The sequence below is a fragment of the Sciurus vulgaris genome (genome assembly GCF_902686455.1).
Source record: "Sciurus vulgaris genome assembly, chromosome: 11".
Lineage (NCBI taxonomy): Eukaryota > Metazoa > Chordata > Mammalia > Rodentia > Sciuridae > Sciurus > Sciurus vulgaris.
The window spans coordinates 74,845,475-74,867,968 of record NC_136472.1 but is presented as its reverse complement, the minus strand read 5'-3'; the positions used below and the strand labels follow the sequence as shown (position 1 = coordinate 74,867,968).

At 36.3% G+C, this 22,494-nt stretch overlaps 1 protein-coding gene across 6 annotated transcripts in view; it reads left to right on the top strand.

Moving 5' to 3' along the window:
• Positions 1-22,494, top strand: part of PAK1 (p21 (RAC1) activated kinase 1) — a 129,346-nt gene that overhangs the window by 86,021 nt on the left and 20,831 nt on the right. For all 6 annotated transcript variants that reach the window (XM_079103984.1, XM_079103986.1, XM_079103987.1 and 3 more), the window contains 5 exons: positions 882-919; positions 12,590-12,706; positions 15,294-15,468; positions 17,776-17,839; positions 21,770-21,818. In XM_079103984.1, the coding sequence (XP_078960110.1) occupies positions 882-919; positions 12,590-12,706; positions 15,294-15,468; positions 17,776-17,839; positions 21,770-21,818 (443 nt within the window). The remainder of the gene's footprint in view (positions 1-881; positions 920-12,589; positions 12,707-15,293; positions 15,469-17,775; positions 17,840-21,769; positions 21,819-22,494) is intronic.

Below are 22,494 nucleotides of genomic sequence, written 5' to 3'. Positions count from 1 at the left end.
TCTTCTTGAACCCTTAGGAATTAAAGAACAAAAACAAAGATAATATCTTGTCTTTAAATTTATTTTCTTACTAAAATTTCTGTTTAGTTTCCATTTCATATTTTGGCAAGTCCAAGATATCATTGATTGAAAGAGGCACCATTCTTTTATGTACCACTAAGTCAGGGAAGGGGAGCTGCCAAACAAACCATGAAGTGCCTCTAATTGTAGGAAACCTCTCCATTTTTGAGCTCTTAATGTGAAAAATGTACATATCAGAATCAATGAAATATGATAATTATTTCATTGAGGGCACTTGATTCTATTATTAGGAAGCAAATTTCGTGCTTTTAATTAGACCTCATATGATTAATCTCTTTTTTCTTAAGCCTTAGTCTTTCTGGCCCTGTGGGGAATGGGCATGAATGTAAAAGGATTCTTTCTGCAAGTTGAAGCTGCAGCTTGGCCATGATTTTGCATAATGGCTCGGGACTGTGCCATGTATTCCTTCCCTTAGGAACTTCTCTTTCCCATTAAAGCCTGATGATGATATAGCTGATGATGTGGATACAGTTCTAGCATGGTATTTAGAATTAGATCAGAATTCAAATCCTGAATCCTCTATTTAACCTGTGTAAGCCCTGAGCAAATCATTTCCCTGAATGATAAAATTGATAAAAGTGAATATAATGATAATACTCAGAGCCGTAGTGAGGATAATATGTATAGAGATGATAGATGATATGTATAAGGTGCTTCGCATGTTATCTGGCCCATATCATCATTCATATTATTATTATTCTGTGAACCTGGGAAGTTCTTGACCAGGTAGACTTCCTTATCTCTTGCGAAAGGATTAACTGTAATTGTTTACTAAGTCCTTTGTCTTTTTTCCTTTGCAGATAAGTCAGCTGAAGATTATAATTCTTCTAATACTTTGGTAAGTCTTTTTTTTCCCCTGTATTTTGAAATGGGTAATTTCAGAAGTAAGGAAAGAGAGTATGATAAAAGACAGAGCCCAGGCTGGGAGGCACTCATCTTGGTCGCTCTCCCACATTCAGCTTCAGAATGTCGTCTGTACAATGAAGGAATCAAACTAACAAACAGTTGTGCATCCCTTCCAGCTTTAATGTTCTAGAAATTGTAACCTTGGAACCAGAAGATGTGACTTCTAGGCTGTTTTCATTTGTAGCTTTGAACATTGGGAAAGTTAGTCTGTCTTTCTGAGCTTTATTTTTTTTTAAATATTGGATTTTTAACATTTTTTTATAGTTGTAGATGGACAGAATACCTTTATTTTATTTATTTATTTTTATGTGGTGCTAAGGGTTGAACCCAGTGCCTCACACATGCTAGGCAAGCGCTCTGCCACTGAACCACAGCCTCAGTCCCTTTCTGAGTTTTAGATTCCTCAATTATAAGATGAGATATATCTGTCTTGCCTGGATATGTTTTAAGACACCTGAATTTAGAAGGGTTCCCTCTCTCCAGTAGGGTCTACAAAACTAGGATTAGAACTAATTGTTGAAAGGAGCAGATTCTTTTCACTTAAGGTTATTCGTTCTGCCTTCTGAAGTTGTAGTGATATCCTGTAATTTGAAGTGATGTTATAGGAATCATTGATAAATTGACTGGGAAGTAAGACTAGATGACCTCAGAGATCCCTCTGGCTTTGTTGACTTGCAAATACTATTTTCCAGGACAATTATGAGTATGAAATGAGAGGTTGATATGTTTGAAAGGGTCTTATAGTTAAATGTGACACATATAAGAGAATGCTACTATTCTTTATATCTAATATTGTCTCTTATAAAAAGGTGGTTGTGCCATATTGATTTACTAAATATTTACAAAAGCCCCTACTTTGTGCCAAGTCCTGTTTGGAGTAGTAGTGATACAGAAATGATTAGACATTGTACCAATGCCTAGGAACCTTCCAGTCTTCTGGAGGACATGAAGGTACAGACAATTATAGTTCAGCATGCTAAACTTCATGAGGCCAGAGGCTATATCTGACCTGTTAAATGCTTTATTTTTGGCATCTAGCCAAGTCCCACATTCAGTAAATATTTATTGAATGAAAGATCAGATGTGCTGGAGAAAGCTTATTGATGGTAAATTCTGCACTGAATGAGTTAAAATTAATCCTAGGGTATTCCAGACAGAAAGAGAATTTTATGTGCATAGACAGGAGGCTTACAAGGGAACTGCAAGTGGTTTGATATGACTGGAATGTGAAGTGTTAGTGAGTAGAGGTGGGTAGTGAGTAGGAGTGGTAAGTAGGCCCCATCATATAGGAGTTAGACTTCATCTTAAAGGTAATAAGAACTTAAAAACTTTTAAGCGGAGAGTAGTAAGATCTAACAAAATACTGAGTCACCACCACAATACTTTGAACCGTGTTGCTAGCACTGGGTATTGGTTGACTGTGAGTCATTTGTACCCTTGTCAATTATATTTTAAAAACGTTCATTTGCTGCCTTGTAACATGACAGGTCCCTTCTTATTCAGTATCTCTTCATTTTTGCTGAAGCTTGATGAGGTGGGTTATTAATCTTGTTCTATAGATTATAAAACTGAAATAGAGAAGGGTTAATGGCAGTAGGCATCTGATTTTCAGTCTGCACTGTTTCCCCTGATTCATGCTGCCTTTCCTCAAATGGAAGAAATGTGAATAAAGGATGGGGGAAGAATTTACAAATGTAGGTCTTTGAACAGTGAATCATTGAAGAAAGGATCTAATAAAGTCGAGTTGTACCTTGTGATTCAAATGTCTTTATATTTTTGTAGGAAGAGTGACAGCTATCATTTACTAAGTGCCTACTCTGTGAGGAACACTGTATAAAGAACTTTATGTTAGCATAATCTGTCCTGACAATTACCTCGTGAAGAAGTATTATCATCCCCATTTCACAGGTACAAAAACAAAGTTTCCTGGAGATTCCTAATTAGTTACCACATTAGAACTGGAGTCTTCTGAATCCCAGTCCAGGGTTCTTTTCACTATGGCAGGGAACAGAGAAAGATGTCGAAGAGGTCTTATAAAGGAGACTGCAGTGTGTTGTTTGCTAGTATGGAGGAAGAGCCCTGGGGCTCATGCCATATGGCAGAGAGGATAACACCTGCTTGGTAAAAACCTGTACTGGTTTAGTATCTAGAAATAAAACCACTCAGGCCCTCAAGGACGTTTTTCTCCCCCAATTCAGAACATTTGTCCCTTTAGTTCATTGTTCTATATTTCCTTCCTAGTTTTACAGGGAAGATAGGATTTTTATTGTGGTAGCATGTCATCATTTTCCATTTTGAATTCACTTGATTTGTGAAATAATCAAACAAAATTGTTACCTACTAATACAGATTTTAAAAATTGTGACTCAGAAACATTGATTCTGTCCCCACTGTTGACGAGTTAGTAGTAGAAATCAGTTCAAAATTCCATTCTCCTGAGCATTCATCTATTTATTCATACCATAAATATTTCCTTAATATCTTCTTTGTACCAAAGTATAGGTGACATAAAAATGAATGTGTGCTACCTTAGACCTTGAGAAAAATATTAATGACAGACTGAGAAGATAAGAGCCCCAAGAGGGGGATGCATTAATAATGTGCAATGAGGTCATATTTGATGGAATGGTTTATTCTGCCTGGTAGTACAGGGAAGGTTGCACAGGGTACTAGGGCCTAAAGGATTGTTCATTTAACAAACATTATCTTTAAGGTCCCTTCCTGCCTAAAATTCTGTTATCTGGATCTGAGATCTGACTCTAAGATTCTATGCTATTTTAGTGCCCGATTCTCATTCATAAAATGAACACCTACCATGTGATAGATTCTTTGGTTGCTGATGAGTCAGTGACTAGTAGGGTCTTTGCTCTTGATCTCACAAGTTGGTGATGAATCAGAACATGTAAGCAGATATTTACAAGATAGTTGTCAGATAAACACAAAGGATGAGAAAGGATCAATGCTTTCCTGTCTAGGGATAGTATGAACAAAACTGTGCTGTTAAGATTCCATTGTGTTGGGCAAGAAAATTTGAACTTCGTGTTAGAGTTAAGAAAGTATTGTAAATAAAAGACTAAAATAGTTGGATGTGCATTTTAGTCTAAGCTAATGTCTTAGAAATATTACTCTGGAAATTTGTTCATGGTAGGAGACTAAATTCATGTGCCTATCTCTCTTGCTAGCCCAAATTTCTTAATTTCAGAAAGATATATTAAAAAATAAAAGCAACACTTTAGAACAAAACATAACATAAACCAACGATTTTGAAGAATTTGTGAAATATAAAAAGTAGGTAAGGTCAGATTGAGCAGAGCAGAAGCAGCTACAGCTTAAAAGTAAGTGGAAAAGAAAAAAACTCCAGAGGAAATGGGCTAAAAGAATCTATACATGAAGCAGAAAGTAGTTTTGGATCATCTTCAAGAGTAAATTAATTAAATTCTACATTTGAAACAGCAGGGGTAGCCTCCCCCTTACAGTGAGCAAAAGGCAGCAGATGCATTTGTTTCTAAGCTAAAATCAGGTAATTTTCTAAAGAAACTGCTTCCTTGAGGAAACCTGCTGCTGTGGGCACAGGGGCCTGAGAGAGAAGCAGAATAAAACCTGAGTTAATTGTAGATTTCTGCTATAGATAGAGAGGAGAAAAAACTAGCTTTGCAGCAGAAAAATACATTAAAATTCTCTGTACCAAGAATTTCTCATACTTTGATACTTGGGAGCAGAGGACTGTACACATATGCTTTCTGTACCTCCATGCCCTACAATAACACTTGCTGGTAACCACCTATCCGTAACCACAGTTTGACTCAGACCTGCCATTCAGAGAGCACGGTGGAGCAGCATACTTACATAGCTGCAGGAAAAACTCATGCTGATTACTTACACTGATCAGTCTAGTCCTTCACTTGTAAATATGAATGGATAGTTAGTGACCTCTAGATACTTGAGGGAAACAAAACTTTAGAGAGGGACCAGATAAAGACAGAAAACTGGCCTCAGAGGAAGTAGATAATTCAGGAAAGATAATGGTTCGAAAAAGTTCTATAGATGTTGCTTCCCCCGAAACACCTGCCATTGCAATTATCAGGGGATAGAAGAGAGTTCTTAGAAATTAAAAAATGTAGTCAAGCACAGAAGCCCACACCTATAATTCCAGTGACTCCCAGTGACTTGAGAGGCTAAGACAGGAGGACTGCAAGTTTGAGGCTACCCTGGGCAATTTAGCAAGACCCTGTGTCAAAATAATAATAATAATTAAAAAAAAGAACTGGGGATGTAGCATGAGGCTGTGCATTCAGTTCCCAGTACCACACATACACACAAAGTGTTAATAAATAAATTCACAAAGATTCAAGAATAAATGCATATGAGAGAATTAGTTATATAAAGTAAAAAAACAGATGGAAAATTTGAAAATAAGGAATAATAGAGGGTTAGTTAAGGAGATTTAAGAAGACAAATTAGAGAACAGAGGCAGTGGAGTGGGAAAAAAAATAATCAAAGGAATAGAGAAGAAAAGTTCCTCAGGTAAAAGAAAGTCTTAGGTGAAAAGCCTGTCTATCAATCACTAAGTCAGACAATTGGAAGAGACCTTTCAAAGATAAAGAGAAAAATCTTAAGAACTTAAAAAGAAAATATACAGCCATTATCCAGAGGAACAGTAGTATCAGATGTCTCATTAGCAGTAGCAGAGGAGCAATATCTTCAGAAGTACCAGGAAAATTATTTAGTATCAAGAATTCTATACACAATTAAACTAGCTTTCAAGCACCAAGTCAAAATAAAGACATGTTTGGACATGTGAAGAACAATGTTTACCTTCCACAGATCATCTTTGAAAGATACCAAATAGTAACAATAATGACCTCTAGGGTTGATAGTGATTCAGAATATTCACTTTAAATTATTATTTTTTCAGGTTTAGATTTAAAAGTTAAATAGAACTAGAAGGCTTGTAATACGTAGCTGTCATTCTGAGCTCTTCCTTTGCCATCATCTTGGCAGGCCCTTTGCTTTTCTGTGTTGGTATTTCAGTTTTCTCTACCTGAGATTTCCCTTTTGTATTTTGGTGGTGCATATCTTCTACTTATTTTTAGAAAATAAATGGGTTATAAATATTTAATATCTTTCAGGTCTCAAGATGGGAGTTTCTTATTTGGCTCTCACATTTGATTAATACTTTGGCTGATTATGGAATTCTAGGCTGGGAATAATAATTTTCCATTGGATATGGAAAACATTACACTTTCTTAATTTAGCTTTCAGAACTGTTAAGTTCAAAGTCATTTCTGCTTCTTTGTATATGATCTACTTTTTTCCACATGGAACGCTTATAGGATCGTCTCTGCCATTTTTTTTGAAATTTCATAATTATATCCCTGTCTTCATCTATTTATTGTGCAAGGAGCTTTGTGAACTCTTTCAACCTGGAAACTCAAGCCTTCAGTTCTAGGAAATTTGCTTGAATTATTTTATTGTTTTCTTCTCCTCCTTTCTTTGTTCTCGCTTTCTTAAACTTCTGTTTATTTATATTTTGGACCTCTTGGACTTATTCTCCATTTTTCTCATGTTTTCTCTGTTGTCCTTGCCTTGATTTGGGGGGAGACTTCCTCAACTCCATCTTTCAATTTATCTGTCAAGCTTTCACTTCAATACTCATGTTTAATTTTCAAGTGCCCTTTCATTAAAAAAAATTTACAGGATTGTATTCTTGTTTCCAGAATTAGTATCTTCTCTTATCTCTGAGAACATTATTTTTTTGGGAGCAGGGTCAAATAATTTTCCTGAGGGGATTGGAGGTTAAGGAGTAAGCGCTGAAAAGGATGGTGTAATCTTGTTGTCCCCGAAAGCTCTCTGAGGACATTAATGATAGGCTTTCTTTTGATGTTTTCGTCTCCTTATTTAATGTTTTTTTCCCCCCTGAATGGCCCTTTCCCCTACTTGTTTTGATTTCCCCCATTTTTGTGGGAGCTCTTCCCCACATATTTAGCAATATTTGGAGGTCTGCTTATACTTATGACTGGGTTATAAGAAGCTTACTAGAATTTTAAGCTTGGTGGTGGTGTTATTTTAATAAATTTATAGAACTATTCAGCCATCACCATAATAAAGCTTTTTTGTTTGTATCACATAGGATAATCTAGTTGGATTATTTGGAGAAACCTCTCATATTTTTGACTTTAGAACTTTCCTGTTTGGCAGGTCAGATCTAGAGAAGAATCTTCTAATCTGCTTTGATAATGAAGATCTGACTACACATATTCTAGGAACCTAGTAAGAGAAGAGGCTTAGAAGTCCCAGCATTTATTTTTTGCTATGACACTTTTATATTTAACTGTGCTTGGTATCCCTAATCCAGAAATCCTTTTTTACCCTCCCCAGAGACTAAACCTCCAGTCTTCAACTAGGGAGGGGAAGGCAGTCACCTATTGATTGTAGAGTAGGGGGAAGAGATTTAGAATCTAACTGCTGCTTAAATAACTTTCAAGGAATCTGCCTTTAGTATTCTTCCCTCCTCTCCACTTCATCTGTAGTTTTGAAGCTATATTGTGCTTACATATCCCCCAAATTTTGAGAATTCTGCAGGGTAGACATATAGATTGGTTTTCAAGCTTTGCCCACTGGCAGCTTCATACACAGTCTGCTTGAGTCTTTTCAGCTCACCCATCTGCTTTGCTTCCTTTTTGCAGTTCTTGCCTTCTTTTCCTGTTGCCCCCATCCTTGTGGATGTGTGTCTAAAGGACCATTCCTTGATTTTAGTTCTAGTGAGATTTCAGGAAATAGATCATATATCAATTCCTGGAGTGTTCACTTTTTGCTCCATGTATTTCTGTATATTATTACCTAGAATTTATAATGAAAATTTACTGGTTTTACACATAATTTTTTAAGTTTAGCCTTTAAAGCTGTTCTACTGAGGCATGATTTGCAATTCAATTTTAATTGTACAATTCAGTGATTTTAATAAATGTATACAGTTGTATAGTCATCACCCCCCAAATTTTCCTTGTACTTTTTTACCAAACTCCCACGCTCAGCTGCCAGCTGCTTTCTGCCTATAAATTTGCCCTTTAGACAGTTTATATAAATAGAGTCATATAACTTGTAGTTTTTGTGTATAGCTTTTTTACTTAACATAATGTTTTTGAGGTTCATCCATGTTGTAGCATATATCAGTACCTCATTCATTTTTATATTTAAATAGCATATCATTGTAAGGATATCTTACATTTTATATATCCCTCATCAGATGATGTCCACTATGAGCTGTTTCCACATTTTGGCTCTTATGCATAATCTTGTGAACATTTATGTTCAGGCTTTTGCGGCTCTTGGTTATGTACCTAAGAAGTGGAATCGCTGTGTCATAGGTTAACTTTATGTTTAACTTTTTGTGGAACAGCCAGACTGTTTTCTACAGTGTTGGCATCATTTTACATTCCCACCAGCAATTAAGAGGGTTCTAATTTCTCTACGTCTTTGCCCATACTTGTTATTTTGTTTTTTTATTATAGTCATCTTTGTGGGTGTGAAGTGGTACCTTTTTTGTGGTTTTATTTACATTTTCTAATGAGTAATGATGTCAAGCATCTTTTCATGTGCATATTGGCCATTTGTATTATCTTTTGGAGAAATGTCTTTCTCGTTGTTGATCTCTAGTTTAATTCCACTGTAGTCAAATAATATATTTGGAGTTATTTCATTTCTTTTAAGTTTATTGAGACATGTTTATGGCCTAGCATATAATACAGTCTATCCTGGAGAATGATCTGTATGTGGTTGAAAGGAATGTACATCCTGGAGATGCTGGGTGGAATGCTGTGTTTATGTCAGTTATATGTAGATGTCAGATTGATTGACAGTGTTCAAGTCTTCTATATCCCTATTAATTTTCATTCTTGTTCTATTATTTAGTGTAGAGAGAACTGAAATCTCTAACTACAATTGAAATCTCTATCTCTATAATAAAATTGTTTCTTCCTTCAATTGTGTCATTTCTTACTTTATACTCTGTTTTATATGTATACCAATGAATTGTTTTGACTTTTTTTTTTTTGTATCAGTGATTGAACCCAGGGAGCTTAACCACTGAGGTATATAAACCCAGGGCAGTCTTGAGACAGTCTTGCTGAGTTGCTTAGGGCCTTGTTAGATTTCTGTTGCTGCCTCAGCCTCCTGAGCTTCTGGGATTAAAGGTGTGCACCACCTTGCCTGACTTGTTTTGACTTTTTAATCATTGTGAAATGTCCTTCCTTGTCTCTAATAATATTTCTCTTAACTATTTTTAAAAATTAATGTAGCCATTTAGTTCTCTTACAACTACTCTTTTCATAGTACATATTTTCCCATTGTTATTCTCTGAACTTACTCATGTCTTCAAAAATATAGTATCTCTTACTGTAGATATATATATGGTTAGATCTTGTTTGTCTTTTGTTTTCCTTCCAGCCTGACATTTTCTGCCTATTTTTGGAGATGTTTTGGTCATTTATGTTAATATCATTATTGTTATGTCTGGGTTTATCTTCGCCATTTGCTAGTTGTTTTATATATGGATCTTGATTATTTTTATTCTCCTTCACTGCCTTCTTTTGCATTAAAGAAATATTTTTATTGTATTATTTTAATTGTATTCCTAAGTGGTTGCTTTGGGCATTAAAATGTGTTTTAATTTATTATAATCTACTTAATTATTTTTATTGGAATTCATATTAGTATTAAATTAAATTTCAATAAAATGTAGAAACTTTACCCAGTATGCCTTCATTCCCTGCACCTTCTTTGTACTCTTACTATCATTCATATATATATATATATATATATATATATTTTTTTTTTTTTTTTTTTTTTTTTTTTTTTTTGTGGTGCTGGGAATCGAACCCAGGGCCCTGTGCTTGTAAGGCAGGCACTTTACCAACTGAGCTATCTCCCCAGCATTCATATATATTTAAATGAGTATAAATGTATTATTTATATAAATATATATACCCTGTATATATATTAGAAGCCCAACAGTAGTGTTAAAATTATTGCTCTATACAATCTTATTTTTTTAAAGAGATGATCAGAATAAATCTCAAAAGGTATATTTATAGAGTCTTTCATGTCAATCCATATGCTTACCACTTCCTCTGCTCTTCATTTTTACTTGTGGATTTGATATTTTGGTATTATTTCTTTTCAGTTTTATGGACTTCTTTTAATATTTTGTTCTGTTAGCAATAAATTCTCCTTGTCATTTATTTTTCTTTTTGTGGAACTGTGGATTGCATGTAGGTATGTTCTGCCACTGAGCCATATCCCCAGCCCTTTCTATTTTTAAGACAAGGTCTTGCTAAGTTGTTGAGTCTGGCTTTGAACTTACAGTTCTCCTACCTCAGCTACTCAAGAGGCTGGGATCACAGGTGTGTCCCACCGTGCCTTGCCTCCCTGTCTTTTTTAACCTGGAATGTTTTCATCTTCATCTTCATTTTTTAAGGAGATTTTTGTTGGGTTTAGATTTTTGTGATTGGCAATTTTTAGAAGCTTCAGCTTTTTGAATATGTCATCATACTACCTTCTGACCTCCATTATTTCTGATCAAAAGTTTTAACTGGTTTTTAAAGTATACTCAGCCCTCTATATCCAAGGATTCTACAGCTATGATTCAACCAACCATGAGTCAAAAATATCCAGGTGAAAAATTGCATCTGTTTTGAACATGTATAGACCCTACATAAGACAGTATAACACCTATTTATATAGCATTTACATTGTATTTGGTATTATAAGTAATCTAGAGATGATTTAAAGTAAAGTATATAGATAGTAGAAATTATGGCTTGGAGGCATGATTGACTTGCAAGGCTTTGCATTTCAAAGAGTAAAGAAAGTATGCTGAAGGAAGTACTTAGATTGTATGCAAATACCATGCTATTTTATATAAGGCACTTGAGCATCCACAGGTTTTTATAAATACTGTGGCTCCTGGAATCAATCCCCCACTGTTACTTGAGAAAGAACTTTATTCTGATCAGAAGTCAGCTGTTATTCATAGATTGTTTGATTGTTTTTATGCATGATGTCCTTTTTCTCTTGCTGCTTTGAAGATTTTTGCTGTGTCTTTGGCTTTTAGCAGTGTTATCATGGGTCTAGGTATGGATCTTTTGTGTTTATACTAGTTGAGATTTATTGAGGTTCTAGGATCTGTAGATTAATTTTTTTTTTTTTAATATCAGAGATAGAGCCCAGTGGTGCTTAAACACTGAGCCACATCCCTAGCCTGTTTAATTTAAATTTTGAGACTGGTTCTCACTAAGTTGCTTAGGGCCTCATTATGTTACTGAGTCTGGCTTTGAATTTGTAATCCTCCTGTCCCAGCCTCCCAAGCCTCTGGGATTACAAGCCTGTGCCAATGTGCCTGGCTCTATTATTTCTTTTTTGCGGTGCTGGGGATTGAACCCAGGGCCTTGTGCTTGCGAGGCAAGCACTCTACCAACTGAGCTATCTCCCCAGCCCTCTATTATTTCTTTAGATATATTTTTCTGTTCCATTTTCTTCTCTCCCAGGGACTCCTGTTGTATGTGTATTGTGCATTTTATGTTGTTCCAAAGTTCTTTGATGTTCTCTTAGCTTTTCTTCAATCTTCTTTTTTTCTCTCTCTGTTCTTAAAATTGTATAATTTCTTTGGGCCCATTTTCAAATACACTTATTCTTTCTTCTGCCATATAGAATCTGTTGTTTAACTTCTCTAGTGAGTTTTTAATTTATTACTTTATTCTTTAACTCTAGTATTTCCATTTAGTTCTTCTAAAGTAATTTCAACTGAGAATCTGTTAATGCATTGTTGTTTTATTTTCTTTTTAATTCTTAAATTAAAAGTTGGGGGGCTGGGGAGATAGCTCAGTTGGTAAAGTGCTTGCCTTATAAGCACAGGCCCTGGGTTCAATCCCCAGCACAGCAAAAAAAAAAAAAAAAAAAAAGTTGGTTTCTTTTAGTTCTTTGAATATAGCATTATATTTGATTTGACATCTTTATTTTCTAAATGCTTTTTTTCCCCTGAGTGTGCTTCTTTACATGTCTTGTAATTTCTTGCTGTAACTTGGCATTTTAGATAATATTTTGTACCAGTTCCAGATACTGTTTTTTTCCTCCCTGGAGATTGTTGGTTTTATATTAATTTTCTAGGGATGAATCTGTAAAATATGTTTCTATTGGTGTATGGCCATTGATGTCTCTGTTCAGTTTGTTTGTTTTTTTACTATTCTGTTTTAAGTTCATAACCTGGTTTTCCAAAGTCTCCAAAACTGACCTAATTATTGGTTTCATCTCAGGACAGGTGAGAAGTGTGTGAATCCGATACTAATGCTCTGTATCTTGAGACTGAGGTGAGGGCCCCTGATGACATAATGGGTCTAGGAGGTTGGTAAAAAGGAGATGACACAGTCTGTTCAGAGAAGTGATGGCTAAAAGAAAGAAAACCTGAGACTGGCTATGCAAAGGTGGAAAGTTTAAATGTGGTATCACATTTAAAGAATGAAAAGAAATGAGGTTTCTTTTAGGGAACTGGCAATTCTGATATCTCTATCAACTGGACCAGATAAATTTGACCTTCTTCTCTACATAGAATGTGAAGACTGTGTCTGAGACCCCTGCAGTGCCACCAGTTTCAGAAGATGAAGATGACGATGATGATGCTACCCCACCTCCAGTGATTGCTCCACGCCCAGAACATACAAAATCTGTGAGTCTGTGGGGACCTGAACAGCTTTCTGATTTATTAGAGTGAGAAGGGGAAGAGTTTTGAGATCTAGAAGTTTAATATTCTTGTAGGGATTCTTAGATTTTGGAGTTGGTAAAATCACTAAAACACCTTTTCTGAAGGTACTTTTTATGTGATTAAAGACAAGAAGGTGTATTTATTTTTGATTTGTAGATAGTCCCAACATATCCTATTTAATTGATGTTTATGCCAGTTCAGCTTTGGTATACTCTGTTCTCCACAGATAGCACAGAAAGATACACAGAATTGGTGTAACTTAGTTCAGGGCTAAAATAAATTATTCTAGTCTCCTGGGAAGCAACAAATTGTCTTGCTACAGATCTTTTTCTTCTCTGTTAAATGTGCAGCGTTCAGCCTCTTACAGCATCATTGATGATACTGACAGACCCAAGAGAATTTATAAATACATTAGTGCTATTAATATACTGTACATCAGGAGTGCATTTTGATGCCGGATGTTGGCAATGATTTCTTTTAACTTCCTTTGAGGTTCCTGCAGCTCAGAATAGTCAAAGTCCCTGTGTCCTCACTTTGCAGTCTGGTCCCTATGGATTTTACTTGATTTAGCATCATTGAGCACTGACTTCCCATCAGATGAGATAGTTTACAAGTGTTTCTTTGTTTGAGCTTTTTATTATGAGCACTCCATAAGGAGAGAAATAGCTAGGACTTAAGCTCTCTGGTAATGCGAAAATGAAAGACTATCTGCAAGAGAGCATTCAGAGAGTGTTCAGGCAGAAGTTGGTTGAATGACTATAGGAAATATACTGGAAGAAATTTGAGGGGGTTCAGTGGCCACTCAGAGTGAGAATTTATGAACAGAATCTACAGAATCACCTTGTCTGTAGGTCACAAAATCACCTGAAGAAAAAATGGTCTTTAAAAATGAAATTTGTCAAAATATCTCACATTGAGGTATTTGGTTTTGCAAGCATGTTCATTTAAAATATTTTTCCCTCTATACCTTGAACTCTTCTGAAATAGAGGTAATCTATATATATGTACTTTCAGTGCTTAACATAGTTCTGGACAGGTTTCAGAGTGCAGTAAATAATTGAATAAAGGAATGGATTGATAAATTTGAACTTCATGGCATTCCTTTCTGAAAAGGTTTTATTAATTGCTAATTTATAGAGGAAGCAACTGAGATTTAGGGAGGTAAACTGATCTATCCACAGCTACTTAGTAAGCAAAAGAACCAGGATTTGAAAGCAGGTAATTAACCCCAAATCCTGGGTTGTTTTTTATCATAACACAGTGGTATTTTTGTGTGTGCAGACCTGTGCTGAAAGCTACGTAAGGAGAAAGAGAAGAAAAAGTCAGGGTTTTTATTTGTTGTTGTTTTGTTTTTTTCTTTTTCCTTTCAAGGAGCCATATCAGAAGCAAAGTTAGAGAACAAGGCATGAGAGTATAGGTGTAGATGCCTGGAATAGAGTTTGTCCACAGACATGAGAGTAGGAAATTGAGAAATCCTTGTGCTAGAGTAGTCAGAAGTCAGACCAGCTGAAGGATCTCATTTATTTATTCATCAGTTCCATCAAACATTATCTGCATGCTTACTTAGGTAAGTAAGTGGTTAGATTAAAGAACTCAGGATGAGTATTCTGTGTCCTCATAGGATAAATTATCTAAAAGATCATTATGATATTTTTCATGACAAAATCCGATAAATATCTTGAAACAACTCCTAGGGAATTAAGTATAATTTAATTAGATTGTTGCTTTTGGAATAGTGTATAGTTGCTCATTTCATGTAACTTTTATCCCTTTCTCCTTTGACTTTCTTACCTCCTTTACCAGAATGAGAGTATATGGGCAGCATTTTGTATGGGATTAGGCTTAGAGTAGATTTGCAGTGAATGTTTGTTAAGTAAATGAATGAATAAGAAATATAGTATCTTTATCTTCAAAAGCTAAATTTTAAGTGCTTAATATCTTCTGGGCATAATTCTAATCATATTACATGTCGATTTATTTTTATAACAATGGCATAAGATAGGTATCATTATCACCATTTTACAGATGAGGACACTCATGCACAAAGAAAAGTAACCTGCCCAAAGTCATGCAGATGATAAAAATAAGAGTTGGGATTTAAGCCTCTTAAAGAACAAGAGTAGTCCTTCTCTATAAGGGTTTAGTCTAAAGAGGGAGCCACACAGTAGAAAATGATGTTAAGTGTTGTTAATAGCAGTACAAAGTCTTGTGGGCACAGAGGATTTAATTTCATCTTGGGAAAACATTACAGATGAGAAAGATTCCAATCTAGTGATGGAATAACTCTAGATAATTTCTACTGAGAGTTGCCTATCCCTTTCAAGTGCTAAAACTCTTACTAACCCCTGTTGTATACATTGAGAGCAAGGAAGGTTATTTTACCCCAAGCTGATGGGCCTGGGCACAGAGGAAGAATAACATAGATTTTGACATATGAGAAAGAATGAATTTGGGGGGATTTGTTCTGTGGATGTTCTAACTGCCCATGTAGAAGATGTTCCTCCATGCTAACAAAGACTGGCTTTGCCCAAATTTTGCACCAATAATGCAGGTGTACACACGGTCCGTGATTGAACCGCTCCCTAGTACTCCAACTCGGGATGTGGCTACATCTCCCATTTCACCTACTGAGAATAACACCACTCTGCCAGATGCTTTGACCCGGAATACTGAAAAGCAGAAGAAGAAGCCTAAAATGTCTGATGAGGAGATCTTGGAGAAATTACGTAAGGACTTTGTAGTTTTCTGAACCTTCTTTTGGTCTGTGACGGGTCAAGCATAGAGATAGCATTCTGTTGCTATAAAGATCTTGATCCTAGGTTAGGCCCACGTGACTGGCTGGCCCAGTCATACAGATTGTGCTTGCTCTCACCCTGCCCTTCCACCTCACTTTTCTGTCTTACCAGCTCTTATTGGATGCCATGTTAGGATGGGGATGTGATAGAAGAGTGTGGATAGCTCATTTTGAGGGCAAGGAAACTCTTATCCCTAGGCACGGGGTGGAGATGACAAGTAACTTTTATCCAGGAACAATGTAGGATAGTGTATTGAGAAAGGTGAATGCCTTGACTATACCTGGTGGGAAAGAATGCTGTGATTAACTACTGATGTTTATCATTGACCTAGAAGAAGACAGATCTGCCATCATGGTTGCAGGAGAAAAAGAAAGAGAAACCCAATATTTTGTGAATATTGTACCTGTACTATGAATCAAATAGCAAGCAGGATGTCTTCTTGAGTTTTTTTTTTTCATTTAAATTTCATATTAACCCTGTGAAGACAGGCATTATGGTCTTTGTTTTTACAGTTAAGGTTTTTTTTAGTCCCAAAGAGGCTAAATATCCTTACCCAAATCACAACTAGGAATTGGCAAGACAGATTAGAACACAAGCTTGTAAGGCTGGGCATGGTGACACTTGCCTGTAATCCTAGCAGCTTGGGAGGCTAAGGCAAGAGGATAGCAAGTTTGAGGTCAGTCTGGGAAACTTAGCAAGATCCCGTCTCAAAATAAAAAAATAAAAAGGGCTGGGAATGCAACTCAGTGGTAAAGCACTCCTGGATTCAGTCCCCAGTACCAAACAAACAAACAACAACAAAAAAAATTGAACACAAGCTTGTGTTCTTATGAGTAGAGCTCCTAGCCTCTTTCTGTCATGTGGAAACTTCCATTTCACTTTATTTTAGCAGCCAGAAATGAGGGTAGCGTGTTTCTGTGTTTCAGTAAAAGGCAGAACTATACTAGAGGAAGAACTAGGTTGATCTGTTGACTTGGAAAAATCATTTGTCAGGGGCCTTGGATTTATTCACTGTACCTACTTACTTCCAAAAAGGCTTTTGTGTGACTGATTTGGCCAAGTCTGCAAACTGGCATTGCTTTCTAATGCTCTAGCTGAGCAGCTCTTTACTTCTTCCTGATAACTTTTGTTTGATTTTTAAAAATAATTTTGCTCTTAAAAATTGCCCTTGCCTGGGGCCCTCGTCAAATGATTAAGTAAAAGCCACTTACCTAGTTGTTAATTTTACTCCTATATAGATCTTGTTCCCTAAACCATTGTTGTGTGTGTGTGTGTGTGTGTGTCTGTGTGTGTGTGTGTAAATTTTTTTAAAAGACAATAATGCTTCCAACTATAGAAAGCAGACTGTTGGGGAGTTAGGACACTTGGGTTGAAGCCCCAGTCATCACTGATTTGTGTCTTGGGTAATTTCCTGTGAACCTCCTTTTTGTCTCTTCTTTTAAGTAAGAATATTAATACCATACTCATTTATAAGCCAAATGGTACAATGTATGTGAAAATGTCCAAGTCCTAGTAACTGCCATTAGTAGAAAAATGTACTGTGGATAGAGAATAAAAATCAATCTTAGCTCTAGCACCAGTTTGCTGTGTGACCCTGGGGAAGTAGCTTCCCTTCTATGGGTCTCAGTTCCCCCTCTAGAATGCAAGTTGTGAAACCCAGTGCGTTCTCTCATGCTGCTGTGTCTTTGCACTTGAAGTATCCTATTTTAAACTTTGCAGCTTTTTCTCCCTGGCTGGCCTTCTACTTATCCTGTAAAAATAGGCCTACATGGCACCTTTTTGAAGCCTTTCTGGTCTTTTTTTTGTGCCTCTTTCTGTATCCCATTGGCATTTATCACAACTATTATTATATTTTATGGCATTTTCTATCTTTTCCATAAGATTGAGCTCCTTGAGAGACTGTCTTAACTGTGCCTTATCTGTTTATTCCTAGTATAGTGTATGCCTTGGTATATAACATGAGTAAAGGTTTATTGAATGATTTAATGAATTAAAAATTTAATATGAATGACTCTTAGGAATTTAGAAATGGAATGGATTTCTGTGAATAAAAGCAGGGAGATGAAACCTTGGGTTGGACTTCATTGGAGAAAAGCTAAGAGCCTCCTCAACATGCTTTTCAGGAATTGGAGGCACTTCTTTAATCCTTGCCAACCCCAGGGGTTAAGGGTCAAATGGGATCTGTTTGTGTCTTGATCTGGAAAAAAAAATGATTCATGGTCTCTGTTTCTTTCAAAGGGAGCATAGTGAGTGTGGGCGATCCTAAGAAGAAGTATACACGATTTGAGAAGATTGGACAAGGGTTAGTAGGGGCATTTTCTTTCCCTGGAGAAATGATTTAAAATTGTATGTGCTGGCATATGTGATTCTGCTTCTGTTTTGCCTCTCATGAACCTTGTTCTTCCCCTTGTGGAGGTGTTATGTCAGGCTGACGTCAGGTTTGGTACCAAGAATTATGCTTAATATGAGAGATGTGCTATAAGTTGACCATATTGCAAAAAATACCCCTGCAGTGAGAGTAAGAGAACCTTTTTTTTTTTAATACAAAACCAATTTACTAAATTATACTTGGTTCCAAGACCTGTTAGCACTAATATGAAATGAAAAACCCAGAACTACAGACCCTTCTGCTAATGTAGTAACACCTCTTTTTCTAGGTGGATGTCAGAATCCATGACTCTTAATCTGGGTTCCTTTTCTGCAACTTACATGCTACCCTTCGTGCACTGAACTCAGCAAATCTTAACTGAGTTCCTATCATGTGCTAGGCATTATGAATGTGGCTATGAATCAGACACAATCTTTGCCTTCAAGGAACTCAGATCAATAGATGGAGATAGGCAAAGAATTATAATGCATTGTGCTAAGTCCTTTAAAGGTATTTGGCCATTATTTTAAACACAAAAAGCAATACATAAAAGGTCAAATCCAGTATGATTTTATTTATATGAAGTTCAAGAACAGGTAAAACCAGTATATAGTAGTGGAAGTCAGAATAGTGATTACTTCTGAGGGAGGTACAATGGGAAAGAGGTATGAAGGAACTTTAGGAGTGGTCTTGGTGGTGAACATAGGGTATGTACATACAGAAACCATCAAGTTGTACACTAAAGATTTGTGCAGATTACTTTAGGAAAATTATATCTCTGCATGAAAATAAATAAGATTTCAACAGATTACCAAAAAAGCTGTAATTTAAGGAAAAAAATGAAAAGTCTGACTTACAGTAGACTTAATTTTAGTGGAACAGAAGCATTGGTGCTAATTAAGTCATTGGAATTTTCTGTTTCAATTTCTTTATTATACACCCAGGAACTTCTGAAAATAGAATAAAGAATTGCATAATATACAAATGTATATCATTCTGTAGTCTGTATCTGTTATTTACATATAGTGTTTGGTTTAATCCTCAAAACAACTTTGGGTTGAGTGAATCTCATGTTTTTTTTTTTTTTTCCTGGTCCCAGTGTTTCTCCTACTAGATATGGTTTTGAGAGTCTGAACTGGTATAAGGTATTTAACACCTTAAGAAAAAATCATTTTGCTTGCTTCAGAGTAATGTAGAAGGCATTTCCTTTTTTTTTTTGATGGTGCTGGGGATTGAACCCAGGGTCTTATGCATGCTTGGCAAGCACTCTAACAACAGAGCTATATCCCTAGCCCAAAGGCATTTCCTTTAGGTAGTTAAATGGAGACCTTAAGAGTGTGGGCAAAAAGGTACATGGACAAGTGTGGACAAGTCAGATCCCTTCTCTGAACTCAAATTTCTTTGTCTGTAAAGGAAGAAGGAAATTGAAGAACTGTGGATTAATGGACTTTCACTTTCACGTCTGTGAAATGTTTTTCTTTTTAATAGATGTATGAGACCTATTCAAAATTTTCTTTCCTGCTTACTTGACAGATCTGTTAGAGCTAAGGCAAGAAGGACATATTTATTAAACACCTATACTAATGTTTCTGCATACCATAATTTAAAAAAATATAATTGCCATCCCAGTACATTGAATTTGTAGTATAATAATTTTCACTTGCTTTTTTTTCCCTCCCAGTAAGTCCTGAAGTTTATTATGCTTCAAACCTGGTGTTCATATGTCTTAATGTATGAGAAATAATATATTACTCAATATGATTTCAAGGTAGAAATAATTAAGTACTAACCAGTGAGCCTGAGTAGCTTTCTAGAACTTGGTGAACATGGCAACATACTCCTAGAATGTTCAGTCTCTTGAGGCTTGAGCATGTTTGTCCTTAGTCAGTTGCAGTGGTACACACCTGTAATCACAGTAAGCTGTGGGGTGGGGTAGAGGCAGGAGGATCTAAAGTTCAAGACCAGTCTCAGAAACTTAGTGAGACCCTCAACAACTTAGCAAGATTCTATTTTAAAATAAAAAATAAAAAGAACTGGGGATATAATTCAATGGTAAAGCACCCCTGGGTTTAATCCTCAGTACCAAAAAGAAAAAGGTGCATCTGTTAGAATCAGGAAGGGTATGAATAAGAAGATAGGCAGAGGATGGCCAGGGGTAGGATAATAAGGCAGTGAAGAAGTAACTGCCAATACAAATAAGTCATTCCTTGTCTGATAACCAATATCTTGCCATCACAGTTTCCAGGCAAGTAGCTGGGCTCCCAACTAAAGAATGGTGGTTAGGGAGCTGGTGACCATAATTTCTAGCTGGAAGGCATACTTACAAGTGACTTTCCCCACTGAGGTGTCATGATTTCTCTGGGAAGCATAACCTCAGGGCTTCAGTGAATGCATTCTTGTAAAAGATCAGAATTCAAAAGGTCTTCAAATTGCATCATGTATACCTGACATATGGCATGTGTAGCCACAAATATGTGTTGTAATAACTCACCTACAAATACACAGGATTTGTGTGTTATAGGCAGACAATGAGGGTCTTAGTTCTTTCAAATGGATACAATTACTTTCCTAGAATTATTTTTAGTATTCTTTCTCTCACCCCACCCTGTTGGAGTGTTTATATACTTACATGTGTGTACATATGTGTGTCTAGGGGGTTATTCTTATCTTGGTGTGGGGTAGAAATATCAGATTTTCTGTGAACATGTGTATTTGAAAAAGTATATTTAATATCATTTTATGTTTGAAAAATGAAAACTAAAAATTGACATTCTGTTGGCAGGATGATTGAAAAGCATGGTTTTAAAGGGTCATAATATCATAAAATATCAGTGGAAAGAGTACTTCAAAATTATTTTAGAATCTTCAATGTGGTTTTTCAAGTTTTATGGTTTTTTGGTATAAATTTTAATTGAGGATAACATGCATAAGCATACAAATCAATGAATTTTCAAAAAGTGAACACACCCATGTAACCACTATCCAGATTAAGAAAGAGAACATTACTAGCTGGGTGTGGTGGCACGTGTCCCTAATCCCAGCTCTTGGGGAGGCTGAGGCAGGAGTATTGCACATTTGAGGGCAGTCTCAGCAACTTGGTAAGATTCTGTCTCAAAATAAAAGGACTGGAGATGTAACTCAGTGGTAAAGCTCCTCGCTAGCATGTGTGAGCCCTGGGTTCAATCCCTAGTAGACAGGGAATCTGGTGGGGGGCTACCCAGGAAAGAAAGAGTACATTGTTGATACCCCACAAGTCCATATCCTTTTTGGTAAATATATATAAACCGCCTACCCCACCTCATTCTGAATTCTCTGTAGGGGGCCTTTCCTCTCCCAAATCACTCCCAGTTGAAAACCACAGATTTAATCCTGTCCTTTTTTATAGATGAAGAGTTTAAAGCCACAAGAGATTAAATTAACTTGCCAAGGGTGGTAAAGAAGAGGAAGGAAAACAGGAGCAAGAAACTAATACACTTGAACACCTATCATATTTTATTTTAGTCACTTGGCTGAGTGCTTTACATGAACTAATTGCATTAAATTCTTATGTTCATGTTATGGAAGACAAAAGTGAAACTCAGAGAAGTGACATAACTTGCTCAAGGTCAGATAGCTAGTAAATACTAAGTAGAAGTTCTAGATTGAAACTCAGGTCAGTTGACCACTAGAGGCTCTATTCTCTTTACAATTATATATTGCCTGTCAAATATAAGAATGGGAGAGTTGTGGGGTGGGGGGGGTATTTTTGCTGCAATTATTATTATTAATTTACACTGCCAGATTGTGTTTAGAGCTGCATTTGACAAATAGTACTTTATTGGAACATCTGTGTTTTTCTCCCCACCTGTCCCCCTGCCTGTTCAGTGCTTCTGGCACCGTGTACACTGCAATGGATGTTGCCACAGGACAGGAGGTAAGTAGACAACACCTTGTTCTTTTGTTTCTACAGTTTTTGTTTTAGTTGGGGGGTTAATTTTTTAGCCTTTCTTAACTCAATAAGGACATTTCTAGTTTATTTCTATACCAAATGAGAACCAAATAGCAGACTAACATGAGGAGACAAATATTTTGGAAAGCTTTCCACATTTACAATATGGAGAACAGGTTGGAGAACGTAAGAGAGGACCAGGTGAGTAAGAGGTACATCCAGGTGAGAGATAATTGCTTAGACTAAATTAATAGCATAGTATAGATTAATAGAAGTAGATGGATTTGAGGGGTAATTTGAAGGTAGGTTTGACAGGATTTGGTGATGGACTGAGTGGGAGAATGACCAGTGTGGTATTATTCAAGGAGAAAGAAAAGGGGTGAAAATGCAGTTAAGTTGGAGACTGTCTGAGAGGCCTTCTTGTCGCCTAGTGGATAGTTGCTTATACAAGCTTGGTGCTTGAGGGAGGAATCTGTTACAGGAGATTTAAGCCCATGTCTGTTGATCTCTAATATAGTGGCCCTACTGTTACTCTGTGATACTAGATTTGACTGGATACTAGAGTCCTCATTTATTTGGCGGCACTTCTTTGTCCTCATTTCATTAAGCCAGGAGAACTCTGACCTTATTAAAGCTTGCCGACCCAAGATCTTATCTAAAG